This window comes from Castor canadensis, chromosome 4 (genome assembly GCF_047511655.1).
Source record: "Castor canadensis chromosome 4, mCasCan1.hap1v2, whole genome shotgun sequence".
In the NCBI taxonomy this organism is placed as follows: Eukaryota; Metazoa; Chordata; class Mammalia; order Rodentia; family Castoridae; genus Castor; species Castor canadensis.
In genome coordinates this window covers 56981633-57002299 of record NC_133389.1, presented here as the reverse complement: position 1 = coordinate 57002299, position 20667 = coordinate 56981633, and the positions used below count along the sequence as shown (strand labels likewise).

General features: G+C 39.9%; 1 protein-coding gene across 2 annotated transcripts; it reads right to left on the bottom strand.

The window, feature by feature from the left end:
* Nucleotides 1-589: 589 nt before the first annotated feature.
* Nucleotides 590-17055, bottom strand: LOC109686410 (myosin regulatory light chain 12B). Of its 2 annotated transcripts, none has more exons than XM_020163694.2 (4): nucleotides 16765-17055; nucleotides 4938-5136; nucleotides 2059-2220; nucleotides 590-1081 (listed from the first exon to the last, which is right to left on the bottom strand). In XM_020163694.2, the coding sequence occupies exons 2-4, from the start codon at nucleotides 5119-5121 to the stop codon at nucleotides 909-911; spliced, it is 519 nt and encodes a 172-aa protein (XP_020019283.1). In that variant the 5' UTR covers nucleotides 5122-5136; nucleotides 16765-17055; the 3' UTR covers nucleotides 590-908. The 2 variants fall into 2 exon arrangements, with proteins under 2 accessions (XP_020019283.1, XP_020019285.1); XM_020163696.2 differs by lacking the exon at nucleotides 16765-17055 and adding an exon at nucleotides 16293-16478.
* Nucleotides 17056-20667: the final 3612 nt, after the last annotated feature.

The window sequence follows — 20667 nt, the reverse complement described above, 5'->3', positions numbered from 1 at the left end:
ACTGTAACTCTCACTAATAATAATGACTCAGAGCAACCACTCAACTTCTCCAAACTCAGTCCTTCCACTTGACACACAGTACTAGAGGCTGGAGTAGAACTCAGTATGCTTTGTATAGGTGAGACCCTGGCTCAATCTCAGCATTCCCCAATGTCCAAAAAAGGAGGTGGGGGGGGGGGAGAGACGCTAATGATCAATCTCATAAGGTCATTGGGAGGATTCATTAAAAATCATGTGAGTGCAATGCTCCATACTTACTAAATGTTCAGTAACAACTACTCACTTCTTCAGAGTTTTGCTTCCTCTTCTTACAATCTTAGATCAATAAAACATTTAATATTTTCCAGATACATTCTATATTTATCATTTAATAAACACCTGACTTACCGGAAGCATGAAAAATGAAGGAATAACTAGTTTTCACTACATAATGTTAACATGTATGTAACAGTTCTGAAGAACACTGTCCCATACATGTGAAATGTCAACTTCACCATGTAATTAGAAGTTGTTAACCTAAAAAAGGACTACCCCCACTACCACTCATTTGTTCAACTTGCCATTGTATTCCATTTGAGCCAGCATAATCTTTATTTCAAAATAGCATTTATTATTTTAAAAATGTAAAAATCCAGCAAAACCAGAAATACGGATATATTTTCCTGGGCTTTCACATTTGTTGACTTTTATTCGCAACCTGTTTTTCAATACAATTTACAACTTTGTCCCCATTTCCAGTCTGATTATACAAGTGCTAAGTAGCAGAAAGGTCTCGAATAAATACATCAAAAAAAAAAAAAGAAAAGAAACCAAAGCTGTGAAGCTAAGTTGCATGCAACAGGTTCTAGAAGGGTAGGGTAGAGGAAAGAGTGAGATAATGTAACTGTAAGGTTTTAGCTAAAGTTCTTTCAGTCATCTTTGTCTTTTGCTCCATGTTTAAGGATGCGCGTGAATTCAATGTAATTGAAATTTCCCTTTTTGTCAATAGGGGCTTCTCTGTACAGCTCATCCACTTCCTCATCTGTAAATCGATCGCCCATGGTTGTCAGCAGCTCTCTAAGGTAATCCTCCTGAATGGTGCCTGGATGGTGAAAGAAAGCAGGGAGTCATGAATACTTCATGGCACCTTAATGGTTCATTTCTAAATCAAGCCAATCTTATAAAATATTTCAGAATAGCCATTATCTACATGAGCAAAATAAATTAGCAAGCTAAAGTCACTGTATAACTATGTCATTATTTTCCATTTACGTTTGCAGTTGTTGATTACTATTAAATCATTCAAAAAGCTTAGAAATAGATTTTATGCTTATAAAATTAATCTTAAGCAAGTATTCTCTAAAGGTTAAAAAAACCTTCTAGGAGTTGGGGAGTGTTAAAAAAAAAACACCTCTATTTCAGAGATATAAAGTCAAATAAAAAATAAAAAAGTGGCTGCTCAGAACAAAAGGCAGTACTGCCAAGGCCAAATGTGCAGGAAGAAGGCACATTGCTGAGCCATGGTGGGGAAGCAGCAGAGTGTGTGAGGGATATCTTAGGCGATGTGCTCAGCAAGCAGAAGGTTAATGCAGACGAAAAAGAGAAATCTGAAGAAGAAGAAAAGAAAAAATGAGAGGAAGCCAGGCTTAATGGCTTAATGGATTTTAAAAAGTTTCTCCAGAGGTCCAGTATAATGAAGAACAGAAAACAAAACAAAGCAAAACTCCAAGAAAAAAAAAGGACAAACCTAAGACTTTAATTGTTCATGCTAGCAACTATAATTTTTTAAAGGCTGACTGTCTCTTGAAGAGTAGTATTCATTGTCTGAGAGACTATTTAATGGACCATAATTCTCCTTTTGATTTTCAAGAAGCTTAGAGCCAAACTCGAAGACAAATAATACAAACTGTAGCTTTAGAACCTAAATATCTATATCCTGCCCATTTTCAGGTGTATTGTCCTAAAGATAAGTAACAATTTATCTTTATTCATTTTTTCAAAACTAATTTGTTTCATTTCCTAAAAAGTGTTTCATGTACCTAAAATGAGGGTGGGCATAAACAAAGAAATAGCATTTACCTGTTGCTTCTTCATCAAAGCAAGCAAAAGCATTTCTGATGACATCTTCTGGATCTGTGCCATTTAACTTCTCACCAAACATGGTGAGAAACATGGTGAAATTGATGGGGCCTGGAGCCTCATTCATCATGGCATCAAGGTAGGCATCAGTAGGATTCTTCCCTGGAAGAATTCACATTTTCACATTTAAAGACTCATTTAAAGAACTCATTTCAATAAAGAAATTACTTGGCTACTATTATGTTACAAACATTTTTTAAAAGTTACATCACAGCACTTGAAAATAATTTTTCAATTAACTTTTCTTAAGAGCATTTTAAGGGGTTAGGATATAGCTCAGTGGCAGAGCACATACTTAGCATATAGAACGTCCTCGATTTCATACTCAGCACCACAAAAAAAAGAATGTTTTTTAACAATTTGAAAAATCTTTGAAACATCATTACAAAAATGCAATCTGGGGGCTGGGGAGGTTGTTCAGGGTAGAAAGCTTGCCTAACATGCTCAAAACCCTGAGTTCAATCCTAGGACTACACCAAAAAAAACCAAAAAGCCAGCACCTGTCTTTTCATTGAAAACAAAACAAAAACCTGAACCTATGAACCAGGAAATGCCAAACTATTCATCTTGAATGTTGGTAATATTAAAGGTTGATTAGGGGAGTCACTTCAATACCAATTATTTTAAAAACTTAAATACTTCTATTTCTAATTGTGATACACTTGTTCATGAATTGGTATGCTTCAAAATTTTTATTTATAAGTTGGCCATTTAAGTTAAACTATTAGGTTGGTTTGGGGATTGGTAGCTCATTTGGAACAACATTTAATAAAATACTATTAGGTTGTCAGATAGGCAGTGTTTACACATGTTGCTGAGCTGGAAGTCCTGACAGCATTGTTTGCAAAGGGAAATATCAGCTCCAGCTGAGAAAGAGTCTTCTTTCACTACAGTGAAAGGGTCAGAACTCTCCTGCCCTTCTCTAGGAGCTGGGAAAAATCCCCTGGAATGGCCAATCTAAGTGGGAATTTCTGTAGGGCCCATGATGTGGGGCAAACAGCAAGAATTTCAATTGTACTATTGGCTATGAGTCCTGTTTTGGGCAAGCGGGTGAAGGGGGGGTGGTGACAGAACTGGGGTTCAAACCCAGCATTCCAGATTCCACACTCTGTATTCAGTGCCATTCTTGTCTACAGCTTCCTTTTTTTTAATCTGTAAAAAAGACTAGTTGAAAGGTCCCTTTAGGCATTAAGTCTGTATGATTCTATATAAAAGAACATTTGTTAGTCTGATGTTCATATCTAAGGAAGTGCCTAAAAGTTAACCCAGCTAAGTGCTGATGATAGTCAAATCATATGCAAATTGCAAACCTGGGAATTGTGGTGAAATTTAAATACCATGTTGGCATCAATTTCACTGCACCACAATCCTGCCTCATTATACCTACTTAACCAGAGAATCACCGAATAAGTGAAAGGAGTTTTTAAAACTCTGCTTTTCTGTTTGCAGGTTTAACACAACTTTCTTACAGCATTTTTTTGAGAGGAGGGAAGGGGGCTGTAACCCGAAGTTGTTCCGAGAACTGTGGGGTAAAAAAAGACACAGAAATTTTAAAATGGATTGGTTTAGGCTAAGCAGTTATGGACTCATTCAAGGATCTGATGTAATTTATTGATCTGAAACTTAAATTTAGGTCTATTTAAAGATTTCCCCCAATGGGAAGGTCCCAGAAGCAGCCTCTTGCCCTATTACCACTTGTTCATTCAGCACATATTTATTAAACATCTACTATGAGCAGGGACTAAACAAGTACACCCAGATATTCTGAATGCGGAAAACACTGGATATAATCTTCCTACAAATCAAGGAACTCTCTTGATTCTAATCTGACTCTGGGTAAAGGAAATGTTGCAAAATGTTAACAATTGAATACAGGTAAAAGATGCACAGGTATTCACTCTTCTTTTAACTTTTTGTAACCTTCAAAGTTTTCAAAATAAGGTTACAAGGAAAAAATCAAAATAAAAAATAAAGAACAAAAGCTAGCTAATCATTTTGTGGACACAAAAAATAAGCCAAAGTACTTCTCTCTTTGCCTTTCAGCCCTGAGATACTCTTACTGGGGAGTCAGCCAAGCAGGAGAATAACCCAAAATGTGGAGCCTCACTCAGTATAGGCCATCTCTGCTTCCAGTAGCCCCAATTCCCTCCAGCAGGAGCTAATCAAGGTCCTAGCTGCCTGCCACTTGGCCCTTTTCTCCCAACAGTAAAATCATTGCTGACTCTGGGCAGAACTTGCACAACCATCCCTCTTATCCTTCTTTTAAAGATCAAAACAAACAGTAACAAAATCATAGGAGGAATAATAAATTCACTCCCATATACCCAAAATAACAAATAGCAGTTTATGGTTTCTAAAAAAAAAATTTAATTATAAAAAAAAAAGTATACATAATAGTGTTTAAGTCCCTTTCCTTCTATTCCCTTTTTAAGTAACACTGCCCTTCCTCCCCAGGGACAATCATTATTATTCATTTTTGTCACCCTTTTCTTTGCAACCTGTCCTCAATCTTTATTAACTATACTATATTACTAGCTCTACTTATTATTCATAATTCTGGTATTTTGCTGCCTAACTTATCTGCTGGCTTTCAGTCTAACAGTCCTAAAGCATGTAGCTAACAAGAACGTAAGCCTATCCAGCCACAGGTTATCCCCTCATGTCTAGCCCAGTTCCAATATTGCACTACTCACACCCAGAAATCTCTCTAGGGCCTTCTAAGACAAGGAGAGGAATATCTGTACATAACACAAAAAAATGACTCAAAGAGATGAATTATCATTTGGAGGAAAAAGCATATAAAAAATGTAAAAGTCTACCTAAAGAAGCAAGCATATCATGCAGATCTTCCTTATCAATGAAGCCATCTCTGTTCTGGTCGATCATGTTGAAGGCCTCTTTGAACTCCTGGATCTGTGACTGGTCAAACATAGCAAACACATTGGAGGTTGCACGCTGAGGGCGCTTCTTGGTGGTCTTGGTCTTTGCCTTTTTGCTCGACATGATGGCTGCTTAATTCTGGAGTTAAAAAGACCATAAAACAAAAAAGAATATATGACACTAAGCAAAAAGAGGACATACACACCTGAAGTTAGTAAGAATATCTTAAGATATAATTATTACTTAACTGGGTAGGAAAAAGTACACATCTTTAAACTTTATTTTCAATGTGACAATTAAGTGGCTGAAAAAAAAAGCCCACGGTTTTGAAAGAATTAAGAATCAAAATAGGAGTGGTAGAGTGCCGGGAAGTGTGAGACCCCGAGTTCAAACCCCAGTGCCACCAAAGAAAAGAGAAACAGAATAGAGGCCAGGCATGGTTGGTAATGGCACACACCTACAAATCCAGTACTCAGAAATCTGAGGCAGCAAGATCTCAAGTTCAAGGCCAAAACTGAGTACATAGTGTGAGACCCTGTCTCAAAAAACAAACAGAGAAAGAGGAGAAGAAAGCAAAAATTACTGATGCACTTTCCCTCAAATATCATGGGACTGATTTTTATCAAATAGAAATTAATTTAAAATATTGAACACTAGTATTTACTGAGTAGTTACTATGTGCCAAGCACTGATTTGAAGGCTTGGGGATCCTCACAGAGAGGCTTCAAAACTGATTCTTACCCTCACAAGGATTGTCTCATTTAATTCTTACAACAATCAAAATCAATAGGTGCTCTTACTATTTCATTTCCCTACCAATATAACATAACCTCTGGAAGCCTTAGTTTTTCATCTTTGTTACTATAATGCAAGGCAAGAACTAAATGAGATACTATACATAGAGACCAGTATAGTCAGCCCATGATGCATGTTCAAAAGGTGCTCATCTTTAAGAAACATGCCTCATGTCTCAAATTGTAATTCTTCTGATCTCAGCCTCCCAAGTTGCTAGGATTACAGGCATGAACTACTGGCACCTAGCTCTAAGGTAACTTTTGATCCAATATGTTATTCAATCTTCACAAATGTCCTGATATCGGTACTACCTAAATTAAAACAAAACAAAACAAAACAAAAAAACCAACAGTCCCTATGTTATTAAAGAACTTAATTAAGTTGCCCAAAAAGAAGTCTAGCCTTTGCCCTTGGCTCCTAAGAGGGGATCTCTAGGCTCCTGGAATTTCCTGCCTGATATCTGCAGTACTGGGTTGACCAGACAGTCTAATGATGGGAGTTATGGTGGGAGATTTGGATTATGTGGTATCAGCTTGACCTATAGAGCGGCTGAAGACTGATGTTACCCAAGTGGGCAGCTATGTAATGGAGTCCCACTAAAATTCTGGACATCAAGGATTATGTGAATTTCTGATTGTCAACCCTCTGTATATTGCCACACATTGTTGCCAGGAGGAGTTAACACTGTCCATGACTTCCCTGGGGAGACAACTGAAGCACTGTATTTGGCACCCTCCTAGATTCTGCCCCACAGGGATCTCCCCTCAACTGACTTTAATCTGTGCCTTTTCACTTAATAAACCATAACTCTGAGTATACAGCTTTCTGTGAGTTCTGTGAATCCTAACAAATTATTGAACTTGATGGTGGTCTTGGGGGCATCCAATCTTGCCACTGGTGCCAGAAGTAAGAGCAGTCTTGAGGATAGTTCCTTATGTCTGCAGCCCACAGGTAACTAGCCTGCCAGGTCAGTGGCTTAGCAAGCAACCTGTGTCTTTAAGACTTCAGGCTTTTTACTTTCTTCACAAACTGCTTCTTTTCCTTCAATCTTCTAAAGAACACTCTACAGGGTGTTTTGAAGCTTGGCTTAGTGGTGGTTTTGAAGTATACTAGCCCTGGAATCTTTTCTCTCAACATTCCAAATGCCTGTCCTCACTACATACTTGTCCTGAATAAACATTCATTTTCTTCTCCTTCCTGAAATTTAGCTTGCTCTTTGACCTTAGTTATATTGAAGGTTAAATCAAAGACAAAATATGGTCTACGAGCTGACACTTACTTGTTTTTTTTGGTTTTGTTTTTTGCATTTTCTTCCTTTTTTTGGTACTGGAGTTTGAACTCAGGCCTCACACATACTAAGTGCATAGTCTACCATTGAGCTACACTCCCAGCCCTATCTGACTATGTTTTAATTCCTCACACTCCAAAACTATTAGGTTAAGGCTTTTTTTGCCATGCCAATAATACTATTATTCTATTTCTTTAAGATATAACAGGAGATAGTAAATCTGAAAGCAAGAATCAATTCTATCAAAAAATCATTTTTATAGTAAAGTCATTAAGAAAATTTTCCCAAACAGCAAATTTTTTACTTTTAAAAATGATTACATCATGCTAACTCAACAGTTTAACTCAAAAATATACTACATTTAAACATTTTTGAAATTTACTCTGTGTTCTTCAAGAGGCCAATGTCAAAATGGAATTGGACATTTGAGAATTTTATAGGAGAGGTCAGGAGGTGTGGTTCAAACAGTAAAGCGTGAAGCCCTGAGTTCAAAACTCAGCACCGCAAAAAAAAAAAAAGAAAGAAGCATTTTATTAGGTAAAATGCTTATGGAGAATGGGGAAGCAACCAAGTAAAGCTAGAAATGCCCTCAGATGCTGAGGCAAACCTGATCCCCAAGTAACAGAAAAGGGAAGTAAGGCTGATGGAAGAGAGCTAAGAGCAATTCATGAACTGGCCCTAGTCAAAATATGTTACAGGGCAACTGAGCTTGATATAATAGTACTATAATTTCTTTCTTAAGAAGACAGAGAAAAAGAGTATTTTCTTTTGAGATAGGACCTTACTATGTAGTCCAAGCTGTCCTTGAACTCCTGATCCTCCTATATCCACCTCCCCCAGTGCTGCGATTATAGGCATTAGGCTTTAAGAAAGAGAATTTAGGGTTTGAGGTGTAGCTGGGTGGTAGAGCGCTTGCCTACCATGTGTGAGGCCCTGGGTTCTATCCCCAGACACACACACACACACCAATTTTTTCTCATACATTTGTAGATGGTGCCTATAAAAAACTACACACACACACACACACACACACACACACACACAGAATGGAAATATCAGCAGTATCAAAACAAGCAGAGAAGGGAACTCTGGCCCAGAAGAAACTGCAACTATCTCCTTATTTTCTGAGATAAGTATCTTGGTTTTCTCTACTTTCTCACTTCCCACTCACTTTTCAACCCACCACAATCTGGCTTTCTCTTCTCCACTGCAAATGCTTACAAACTGCCAAAGCCAGTCTGAGTCTTCGTTGGACCTCTCTATTTGACACTATTTTATTCCTCTTTTCTTTGACACTCAGCAACTCTGGCCTGGTGCTTAGGTGGAAAGAGCACAGGGGCCCAACCTTGAAGACCTTACATTCCAGTATAAGTAAGGAAGGCTGCTACACAATTACATTGGAAAACTGGCTTGAGTAAAATGCTGTACTCAGTTCGATTTCTATGGCTAGTCCTCCTCTATTTTCTTCTAAGATTTTGATCTCCACAAAAAATATATTTTCTCCTTTTCTGGAGTACATTGCTTAAAGTTCTTTTCACTCTGCATTCCTTGGATGATCTCATCACCTCTCACTGTTCTGACACAGATGACTTCCAAGTTTGTGCCTCCAAACAAGCCTGCCCTTAACCTTTAGCTTCTGGGGCTCAAATGTCCAACTGCCTATGAAAGGCACTCACTGTTGGATATCCCACAGACACTGTCAAAATGACATGCTGAAAATGGAATTCATTATCTTCCCCCTCCTAAACTTTCCAAGCTTTCTGTTTTCTCAGTCTACCCACTAATCATCATCTACTCATTCACCCAGTCAGAAGCCTAGGAGTCATCTTCCCCAAATCCTCTCCCTGAGGAATCAAGCCCTGCCTCTTAAAAGTTTCTCAGATTCCTTCACCTTCCTCATTTCTGTCATACCCTAAACCCAATCCACAACATCTCTTGTATGGAAATTTGTAGCCTAGGCTGGCCTGGAACTCACCTTGTAGCTTAGGCTGGCCTAAAACTCAAAATCTTCCTGCTTTCTGCCTCCCAAGTGCTAGGATTACAGGCATTCATGGACATGCCCAGTTCTTGTGTAGAATATTTCTATGCCCTCCAAACCAGTTTCCTTCCTTCCTGATTCTCTCAAAACTCCCCTTCATTTTTTAGTCAGAGAAGTCTACGACATGGCTATAACCTCATCATTCCACTTTGTAAAATCTTTGCCTCTCCACCTCCTAGAGGATAAAGAATGAGTTGTAAAGAATGGCACATTCTTTACCTATTCTAGCATAGTCTTTTCACCTTCATCTTTAGCATTCTCTGCTTTATGCTTTTCCTTGGACAACATCCAACTGCTAGTAGCATGTGTTCATGTCATCATGGTCCCATGCAGTATCTTACCTTGTGTTTTTTGGATTTTTTGTTTGTTTGTTTGTTTTAAGACAGAGAGTCTTGCTGTATATCCCAGGCTGGTCTGGAGCTCACTATGAAGCCCAAGCTGCCCTTGAGGTCTAGCTTCTCCTACCTCAGCCTCCCAAGTGCTAGGATTATCAGTGTGCACCAACACCTGGCTTCCTCATGTACCTTTGTTATTATTGCTATTTTTCCAGTTTGAAATAGCCTGGCCCACTTCCTTGCCCTAAGAGCAAAGACAGAACTAAAGGTCTACTCAACTCATATCTACTACCATTTATGGAGACTCACTACTGCACACACATGTGCATTAAATATGTTTGCCTTTCAAATGAAGGAACTGAAGATCAAAGATATCAAGTAACTTTCTCAAGGTCATCTAGTGGTAGAGCTAGGATCCAAACCCCATTGGTTATGAGTTATTTCTATGTACTTTTTTCTTCATACTGTTCTTCTAAATATTTTAACATAAAATTAAATTTTTTCAACACTAACAATATAGTCAAATACTGATTCTGAGCAGCCACTCTCCTCTAAACTCAAATCAACAAATAAATTCAAGTTATGCTAGAAAAACTATTGTGTAGAATAAGATTGCACAATGAGTGACTAAAATGTGAATGTCATCCCCTAAATTGTGCAAAACAACAGGCCTGATTGGGTTTAATCAAAGTAGCAATATTTCCTTCAATGTGAGTCAATGCCCTGTATAGCTATCCTTATCTCAACCAGCAAAAACCCTTGTTCCTTTCTATTATTGCTTATACTTTCTCTACAACAAAATTAGAAATAAGGGCAAAATAGTTTCTGCTGGGTATTGAGGGGGTGGAGGGAAGAGGGAGGGGGCGGAGTGGGTGGTAAGGGAGGGGGTGGGGGTAGGGGGGTGAAATGACCCAAGCCTTGTATGCACATATGAATAATAAAAGAAAAAAATAAAAAAATTAGCATTTGTTGCCCTTAACGCAGAGAAACTAAAGCAGATACCTTAAAAGCAACTGAGGCCAATAGGAAAAGGGGACCAGGAACTAGAGAAAAGGTTAGATCAAAAAAAATTAACCTAGAAGGTAACACACATGCACAGGAAAGCAATGTGAGTCAATGCCCTGTATAGCTATCCTTATCTCAACCAGCAAAAACACTTGTTCCTTCCTATTATTGCTTATACTCTCTCTACAACAAAATTAGAAATAAGGGCAAAATAGTTTCTGCTGGGTATTGAGGGGGTGGGGGGGAGGGGGTGGGGGCAGGGGGGAGAAATGACCCAAGCCTTGTATGCACATATGAATAATAAAAGGAAAAAAAAAAGTAGCAATATTTCCTTTTTCAATTTTTTTGTGGCCCTGAGAATTGAACCCAGGTCCTCACATATGCTAAGTACATAGTCTACCACTGACTACATCACCAGCTCTGGCAATATTTTCTATCAGTTATGATTTTACTTTAAAACCTTTACCTAGAACTGAAAAATTATTAATGTTTAACCTGTATTTAAAAAAAAAAACAGCTATAGTTAAAAATGAAAATACCCATACAGAACATAGCATATAATGCACTGAATTACACTCGATAGCAATAAAAACACTTCTTGTTTTCTCTTCAAAATGTTTTATTATTTCTATATATTTCTCACATAAAGTGAACTAGAGGCTACATGTAATGCTTGCAGAGGTCCCTTCAAGAGTGGGAGATGTTAGAACACTAGTATTTTAAGTAGCTGTGGTGTCAAGATATTTAGTTGGTAATCTAAATGTTTGCAAAATCACCTGCAGCACTTACATGCAAATCAAAACATGGATTCTGTAATCACTAATAAACAGAAATTATCTGTGAACTCATCCAGCCTATCTGGAGGCCTGGGAAAGATACTCATGGAGCATATTCTGTCAGCTACCTATGCCTTCCTCAACATTCCTTTGAGGCTTCTTCAAGTATCTTAAGTCAGCAAGTTGTTACCATATGGCAAACAAACATGGTTCTCCAGCATTTGGCTGTACATCAGAGCCATCTCAGAAGTTTTTTATTTAAAAAAAAAAATGATGCCTGGGTCTTAGTCTATCCTAATTGAAACTGAATGTAAGGAGTGGAACCCAGGAATTTAGCTTTAAAATGCACCAGGCCATTCCAATGCACAGAAAAGATTGAAAATCACTTAGAGTACTACGTGAACTACTTAGATCACTTTGGCTATTTATGCTTCTAATTCCCCTTAGTTTTTTCAGTGTTGACCATTATGGTTAAATGGAGATGCTGAAAACATGGATTCTATTCCAGTTGTCATTCACAGATCCATGACCTTCAGTCATTTTAGTTATCTCAGGAATTGCTTTCCCCATCCATATAATAAGTTAGGTAGATAAGCCAGGAACTGGCAGCTACCGAACTACATGTAGTCTGCAGGGAAGTTCATTTAGTCCCTCCCTCCAGGGGTCATCTTTAAAAATGCATCTAAAAAACTGAATTAGTTTGCCAACATTAAAATAAGGGGGACTTTTCCCAAAAAAACCTAAAACTAAGTAAGACATCTTGAACAACTGCTAAGGGATCCTGTGACCAGCATCCCCAAATTCCTGCAATAAGTAATCAGTGATGACTCCCTACATCTCTTGTCCCTGCTCTCATTGGTTTATGTTATGTGCCTGGCTCCTGAGAGCAACTGGGTGGCAGCCAGGCTCCAAGACAGTCCTCAACAATTCTCACACTCTCACGTAGTTCCCTCCAACAGTGAAACTGGTGTAAACCCAGTAGGATACTATGAAATGATCGTGTGTGGCTCTGTCATAATAAAAATTGCAGCTTCTCCCTGCTCTTTCTTGGGTCATTCGATCTCTGGGAGCTAGCACCAGGTAAGGAGGAAACTCAGCCCAATAGAAGGGGTCATGTGGCAGGGAACTGAGGCCTCCTGCCAACAGCCAGGTGAGTCAGCCATCTTGAAGGCTGATCTCCCAGATGATGGCTGCCCCCAGACTGCAACCTCATGAGACACTGAGCCGGAACCGTCCAGCTGAGTTACTAAGGACTTCCTAGTCCTGAAAAACTGTATTATGAATAATAGTGAAGCCCTAGGTCTAATCACCTGTACTGCAAAAACAAACAAACAAAACCCTCTATAAATCTGTATATTGCTTTTTTTTTAGGTCCAAGTTTGGGAGCAACTTGCTCTCTATGAGTAGCAAACCAGCAAAGCACTATTTCTTTGGCCTCTTTAGTGTTAAAATAGGGCAATGCCTTTATTTCAGAATTAGAGCTGCAGAATTTTAGGAAGTTCAAAGGGACCACAGTCAAGTTTGCATTGGATAGAGAATTTTGTATTTCTGGTTGGAAATTTTTAAGCCCTTTTCAATTTCTGTCCAAATTCTATGGATTCTCTCTCTCTCTTCTTCTCTTCCCCATACACAGGGTCTTGGTATGTAGCCCAGGCTGGCCTTAAACTCAAGATCCTCCTGCCTCAGCCTCTATAGTGCTGGGATTATAGGCATGCACCATGATGCCTGGCTGTGCAAGTTTTCCTTGCTCCCTAATTGGGAACTATGTCCTTGAATATACTCTTTTTAAGTACTGGTTGAAAAACTGGTGGCATAAATGTACCACTCAAAAATGAGGTAATTAGAGAGGGGAGAAAGGTGGAGCCAGTTTTGAGCAAAGGAAAGGTAAAAAATTCAAGTTTTATTCCAGCTGCAGTAGAATGGTAGCTGAGATGCCCAGAGAACAGGATGTTTAGGAGTCTTGTTTAGCAAGGCTGAGATGTCAGCAGAAACACAAGGTACAGCCCTGACAGTGAGAACTCACATATGGAACAGCACAGAAGAGTTCTTGGGCTAAAACCTAAGGTCATTTTTTATTCAGTCTCATCTTCACCAAAGTCTACTAGAACCTTTAGAAATTTCCCATGGATTCCCATGGTCATTACTATCGTCGAGACTAATTAATGTTCGTTCTAATTAAGAGGATCAAATGATGGGATACATCAGCAACAGTATGAAAACAGCAATCATACAGAGAATTTAGCATTTAATGAAGTTAAAATACTTTACGAAATTAACTTCATATACATAATGACATGGATTGTTTTTATGCCACATACTTTTAAAAAATAAAATACTCAGTTCTATAAGTTATTATAACTCTTTCTTTTAGAGAGCCAAACTCAGTTTTTACAACTTTTCTCTTCATAACACCAAGGAAGTTTACCCTCTAACAGATGCATTTTTTTTAAAACACATACATTATAATACTGTCATTTCTTTCTCTATTATAGGTTTTATGACTATTCCAGTTGTCAGTAAACTTTCTATCCTCTTGAGCTTCCATATCATTTTGTTTTATTGCAGTAAAATTCATATACAGTGAAACGTACAGAACTTAATACACTTTCCTAAATGTGCAAATTCATGATACGCAATTACAAATGTTGACATCATTTCAGAAAATTCACCCCAAGCCAACCACCATTTCCCATAGGCAACCCTTGTTCAGATTTTTATCACCAAAGATTAGACAGTGTATACTCTTACATCCCTGATTTCTTTCACTGAACATATTTTTGAAATTCACCTATCTTGTTGAATTTATCAGTGGTTAATTATACTTTTTTTTCGGGGGGTGGGGGGGTGGCACTAGGGATCAAACCAAGCATTTTAATACCAAGCTATACCCCCAATCCTTCATTGTTTTATTGCTGAATATTATTACAATGCCATGCAATTTACAAATATATTTTTATGGCCTTTTATTTTTCCACATGGGACTGCAGGGTCTAATAGTTCCTTGTACACCACAGGTGCTCCATAAATACTAGTTAAGCAAATACATATTTATGCTTACTTCCTGTCACAAACCAAATTATGCACACATATATTCATTATAAGGTACGTCGTGGATCTGAATTAAAAAGTAGGGCTTTTCTCTATAGTCTACCCATAAACTCCACTGGTCTCCTTCTCAGGAGATCCTTAACAAAACCTACCAGCTACCCCTTGCTCCATACTGGAAACAGTATTACTAGAAAGGGGCAATAATTGAATGCTAATGGTATGGCAGGCATGTTCTAAGCATTTCATATATAATAACATTTTTAATCCTCACAACTTATGATATAGGAGTTATTATCTCCATTTCTTAGAATAGAAAATTAGGAAGAAAGGAATAAACAACATGCCACCCAGTTAGAAAATGGTAGCACTTAACAACAGGATTTGTGCTCAGGAAGCACTAACCCCTCATATCCTGCATACAAGCAGCTGACATTCTCTACCATAAAAATGTTAGTTGAAGGTGACAGGCAATGTCACTGTACAGGTAATGTGTGTGTTGGATCTCACAAAATGATATCCCCAAATATGGTGCTTGACATGCTGAGAACTCTGAACTAAAGAAGCACATTCAATGTCTCTCTGCTCTCACTCCTCCTCTGGGTAGACCCTTTCTCACCCACAGCACAGAGGGTCTCTGACATTCCCCAATCTGACTATGTCAAGTTCCTCCTCAAGGAATGTAGTTTTCTTGGGCCCCCTCCCTATACTCTCATAAAAGGGACAGACTAATTCTCAGGAAAGACTAGAGTTGACACCACACCCAGAGGAACTTTGTCCTGAGATAAAGGACAAACTGTTTCTATTTTTCAGGTCCATTCACCACCTCTAAAAATCATTTACTCTTCCTCTAAAATTGCCTACATCCTGGACTACTTCCCTCTCCTCATGAAGAGGGCATATAAGCTTTTAAACTTCTTTGGGTTATTGAGTACTCACCTTCTTGTTCTTCCCCCCTGCCTCGCACACAATAAATTGTGTAGCCTCTTCTCCTGTTAGACTATCTATTGTCAGTTTGAGCAGACTCAGTTACTAAACCTTCCAGGACAGAAAGGACTATCCCTTTGCCCTTGGGAATTAGGAAGATCCCAAAGATGCTGGCAAATAGGGTATAATGACATTCATCCCTAGAGATCTGGTGTTACTCAGCCTTGGAGAATGGGGAAACGAGCCCCGTTGATTTCTAAGTCCTCCTGTCTTTCCTAACCTTGGACACCCTCACTTGGAGAGCTGTCCTTCAGAAACTGTAGTTCATCCAGTCCAAACTCAACTCATTATAGCATAAGTGAATACTGAGTCAGCCATTACAGACACTGTTTCATTTCACAGTGCCTGAACAAACAAAAAGCTGTGCCCTCAGTTATGAAGTCGTAAGGAGGGTCCTTGAGACTCACAGAGAAAATGACTGGCATCATACAAATTCCTCTCGTGACCTTGGGCAAATTACCTAACCTCTCTTGAGTATCAACTTTCCTCAATTATAAAACGTGATTCTTCTCTTGCCAAAGGACCATTCCAAATCCATTTTAAGCAAAAGTTGCCACACTAATCCCCTAAATACCACTTTCTTCATGTTACTTCCTAATTGAAGAATCCAAATGGCTCCCTAGGACCTCTTACATCTTTAATATCCATTAAAAAGCCGCACTTACCCATTTTATTTAACTTAATTTTACTTCTGGGGATCTAAGCCAGGGCTTTTTATACCAGTTCCCTGCTCTATCTACTCCTATTTCCAACTATTTATTATATTTGTCGTCGGTTCAGGCTGGTCTCCCACTGTCTCCTTTTCACACGACACAATTCCCACCTTTTGAGTTTTTGCTCTTTTTAGCTCCTAGCACAGATTCTGCCAGAAATACTAAGTTCTCCCTCCTAGGGCTGAAACCAAGGACTTCAATGAATTCACGATTCTATCCATAGAAACCTTTCCAAATTTCCTTTGTCGTTTTCTTCAACCAACACATATGAACCAAATCTTTGCAAGGCTCGCTAACCATGCACTGTGGTACCTGTTCTCTAACAGATCCTCAAGACTCTTCGCCTTAGGAACCAAGAACCACGCATGCACTGTAAGACTCCGGTATCCGGCAGAGCATCTACCACAGCGCAGGCACTGACCAGCTGCTCCACACGACTTCGCGTTGTCGGCCTTAATCCACTGCTTGGGGCCGAGAGGGCCGGTTCTCCCAGCGCGGCGGACACCAAGGTGTGTGAAGTCACGCAGGTGACGCAGGGCCGGCCCACGCGCTGCCGGGACCTGGCCACGTCTTCCCGCACCCCCTCACCTCACCTCCCCCCCAGCCCGGCTCCATCCGCCCCTCGACTTCTAAGGCCCCATCGGCGCCAGGGCCTCCTCGCTGGCCCTCTAGTCCCGCGCCCACCGCCACCCGGCCGTCCTGGGGCGGGGTCAGGCCGCGGGAGCGCAGCGGAAGGGGACAGATGAGGCTCAAGGGGTATTGCGCGAAGCCGAGCGCCACTCACCCGGCGCCAGACACCAGATCCGGGGCTACCCTGCGCGAGACAGCCAACAACAGCGATGAGGACTGGGCTGTGTCCGAACAGTGGCGGCGCCGGCACTTCCTGCCTCGGGAGGCGGAGCGGAAGGTGCACCGGAAGGCGCGGCCGGTCCAACCGGGAAAGGGGGGACTGCTGCTGTCAGGGCCTAGAGAACGGGGTGTTGATCGAAGAGCGGGATTGCCCTGGCCGAACGAGCACAACTCGGGTTTCAGTCGTCTCTTCCTTCCCTGTGCCGATTTGCACACTCTCCCGTGCTCTGCGGTGACGTCCACCCACCCTGCCTAATTGCCCCCCGCCCCCGCTTCCCTCCCTCCTCCCGCCTTCCCGCGGCCCTTCCGCATTCCTTGGCCGGCGGGCGGGGCCGGCGCGGCGGGGACGGGGGGCGGCTCCGAGGGCACAGCGCTAGAATTTGATCGGGCTGGGCTCTGACCCGCCCTACTTTAGGGTCTCCTGGCGCCTGCAGCGGCCAGCCCAGGGTGGCCAGATTTAGCAAATAAAAGTACCTTTGATTTAAATTTGAATTTCAGATAAGCAGGTTTTTTAGAGAAGAGGGACTGTAACATGGGAAGGTAAGAGGGCGGCGGCCGACCACGTTCCCGCAGCTGTAGAAACCTTTGCATTTCTTTTTAAACTGCATTCCCGCAGAGTCTTTTAACCCCACTCCTCCTTTCCTACCTTGAAATTATGTAGTTTACCGCCTTATCGGACTACAGGCTGTGACCGTTCCATCCCCTTTCAACCACAAGAAAGTTTTATTCAAATTATTTGCTTCCCTTGGAATTATTAAAGAGATGACAGAATTATGCACACATGCACACACATACAATGCTCTTGATCAAAAAATGGAAAACGTTAAACTATCTCATTCAGGTTTTGTTCTAGGTATTTTTCAATGCTATGATTGTCAGGTTAGCTTTCCTCACTTCAGGATAATCTAGATGAATAGCACTATTTCTAACTAATGGGGGATAGTCTACCAAAGAGCCGCATTTCTTATTGCCCAACATGGTGCAGATGCTGGGGAGATGAAAAGTTCAAATTGTCTTCAGGGAGTCTATATTCCATAGAAATCTTTTATCAGAAATTCCTAGAACTTAGGAACTGTGTGTTCCCACTGTACAGCAGTTCAAAAAATAGTAACTTGAAGGGACCCTTAAAAAGAATTTTTGAGCCTCAAAGCCAGTGTTAGGATTCAGGAGGTCAGGGTGGAAAGTAATTTACATGCTCACACCTGGTCCTAAGTATTTGCTCTGTTTCTTAGGTGGTTTGGTTGATAGTTTAAATAATTGTCTCTTCAATAATCAGCTATTTTAGTTCCTTTTCTTTTTTCTTTTTTTTTTTGCACAAAGCTCTTTCAGTATAGTCTATTAGCAATTCATAACCCCTCACCCTGGCCAATGCAAGATCACAGCTAGTCACCTTGATTGTACTTTGTTTTTTCGTGGTGCTGGAAATCAAACCCATGGCCTCAAGCATGTTCTACCACTGAGCTACTGTACTTTGATCTCTGTATATAATTTTCTAGAACTGTGAGGTCCAATAGCCACTAACCACATGTGGCTATTTAAACTTAATTTAAAATTAAGCTCTTCAATTATATTCAGTACATTTTTAACCACATGTGGCTAGGGTCATCACTGGACAGCACTGAGTGAACATTTCTGCCACCAGAGAAAGTTTTAATGGACAGCCCTTTTCTAAAGAAGTAATTCTAAGGTGCTTTGTTCTCTCTACAATCAAAAGCAAACACATTTATTAATGAGGCTATCTAAATACCTAGCACTTGGAAAATCATTTACAGCATATCTATGGCAAAGATAATCTTTCATCCACTAAAAACAATCACTGATAAAGTACTATACTTAAAAACAAAATTGGTAGTAATGCCAAAACATGAACAATGCTTTAATATTAAACTAAAAAAAAGTTGTAATTAGTACAACTGTGAAATGTATGTGAACATAGGCATGAACTCCTGCTATTTGAGCAGGTCTGAAGATATCTAGAATAAAATAGAAGTTGAAGGAGAAAGTGGAGATTGGATAAATAGCACTAGGAAAATTGGGCATTCCTTCAATGTGGGATAGGTCCAGCAACCCCTTTAAAGGACAGGAAATATAAAAACCAAGTATCCAGGAAACCAAGAAATGATACACATAAGGAAGACTTAATGAGACACAAGTCTGGCTCAGGAAATTCAGAGTGAACTATTTGAGCATCTACTGGTATCAGGTAAACTGACAGGCATTCCTGTGTATAGCCAAATCTTCGTTAACAATTCACTAATAATTATTATGAAATTCCAGTTTGAAATAATTTACTATCAGTCAACTATGGATCTTTCTCCTACCTGTAGCCATTTACTTCATTTTCCAAATACCATTAAACTCCTATATTCACTCACTCTTCCTAAAGAAGTTGTCTTTGTTTCTCTAAGGACAATCCTCCATATGATATAGGTTCCATCTCTTCCTATCTCTTGAATATGATTCTTTATTTCCTATTTTCTTCTAATTTGTCTTCTTCCCCTCTTTCTGGAAACAGATTTCAACCTCTACTCAAAAGACATGGACATGCCTTTTGACCCTGATTTCCCTTCACATTCTCTTCAAGGCCCTATCAGTAAGCAAAACAAGAATAACTACTATTTAATACCTACTGTGTTAGACCACTTACCTCTGTGTTTAATTTTTACAAGCTTAAAAGAGCACTGAACCAGTTTTACAGATGAGGAAACTGACATTTAAGAGCAGCCTGGAGGCTGAAGGCATGCTCAAGCAGTAGAGCACATGCTTTCCAAGCATGAAGCCCTCAGTTCAAACCCCAACCCCACCAAAAAAAACAAAAAAAAAAGAGCAACCTGGCCTGCAGGAGGACACAAAGCTACTCAAGTAACGAGTGGAATTCATTCAACCAAGCCTGGCTCCAAACCCATGCTGCTTTTAATCACAAAAATGCTTTTATGAACCAACAGCATTAGCTCCACTTTATAAATGAATATATAGGCAAGGGAGGTTAGCACAGAGCAGAGCACAGACCATGGTGTAGCAAAAAATGCAGATTTGTCTGACCCCTAAACCTAAACATTGTCCCATTTTGTTTCACTGTGGTGTCTACATTCCAAACTACCTAATCATTCTAGTAAAGGTGACCAATGACTTGCCAAATCATACTTAACTTTTCAGTGGTTTGACACTGACTAACCTCCTTACTCTTAAAACAAGTTTCCAGATACTTAGGAGGTGGAGATTGGGAGGATGGTGGTTTAAGACCAGCCCAGGCAAAAAAGTTATGGGGACTCCCATCTCAATCAGTAACCCTGGTGTGACCTGTGATTCCAGCTCCTTGGGAGGCCACAGACAGGAGTATCGCAGCCTGAGACCCTATCTGAAAAATAACTAAAACAAGGGCTGGGGGGCATGGCTGAAGTGGTAAGAGTGCCTGACTAGCAAGTACAACCTGAGTTTCAACCCCACTACTGCCAAAGGAAAAACAAAATTAGTTCCCTAACACATTTTGTTTCTATTAACTTCCAAGCCCTTTGAACATCTTCTATTTGATACTTAAAATCTAGGTGTTATACTTCTTACTGCCATTCCTAAACTCACACTTTGTACAAAATGATTCTTTTTCCTTCTCAGACTTTGCTCTGCCCTCCCCTCCACTCCCCACACCAGTAACATTCAATTCCTTTTCTGAGTCTTAGATGTCCTTGATCAAATAACAGCTGGGCCCTGGTAACAGAGTAGCAATACACCCACTGAGTTGGTTTTATCAGAACTTTTAAAATGATTCCGTTCAAGGTAATTTTTATCATGAAAACTTTTTAGAGACAGGCTTTACAAATAAATCATCGGTAGGAAGAGA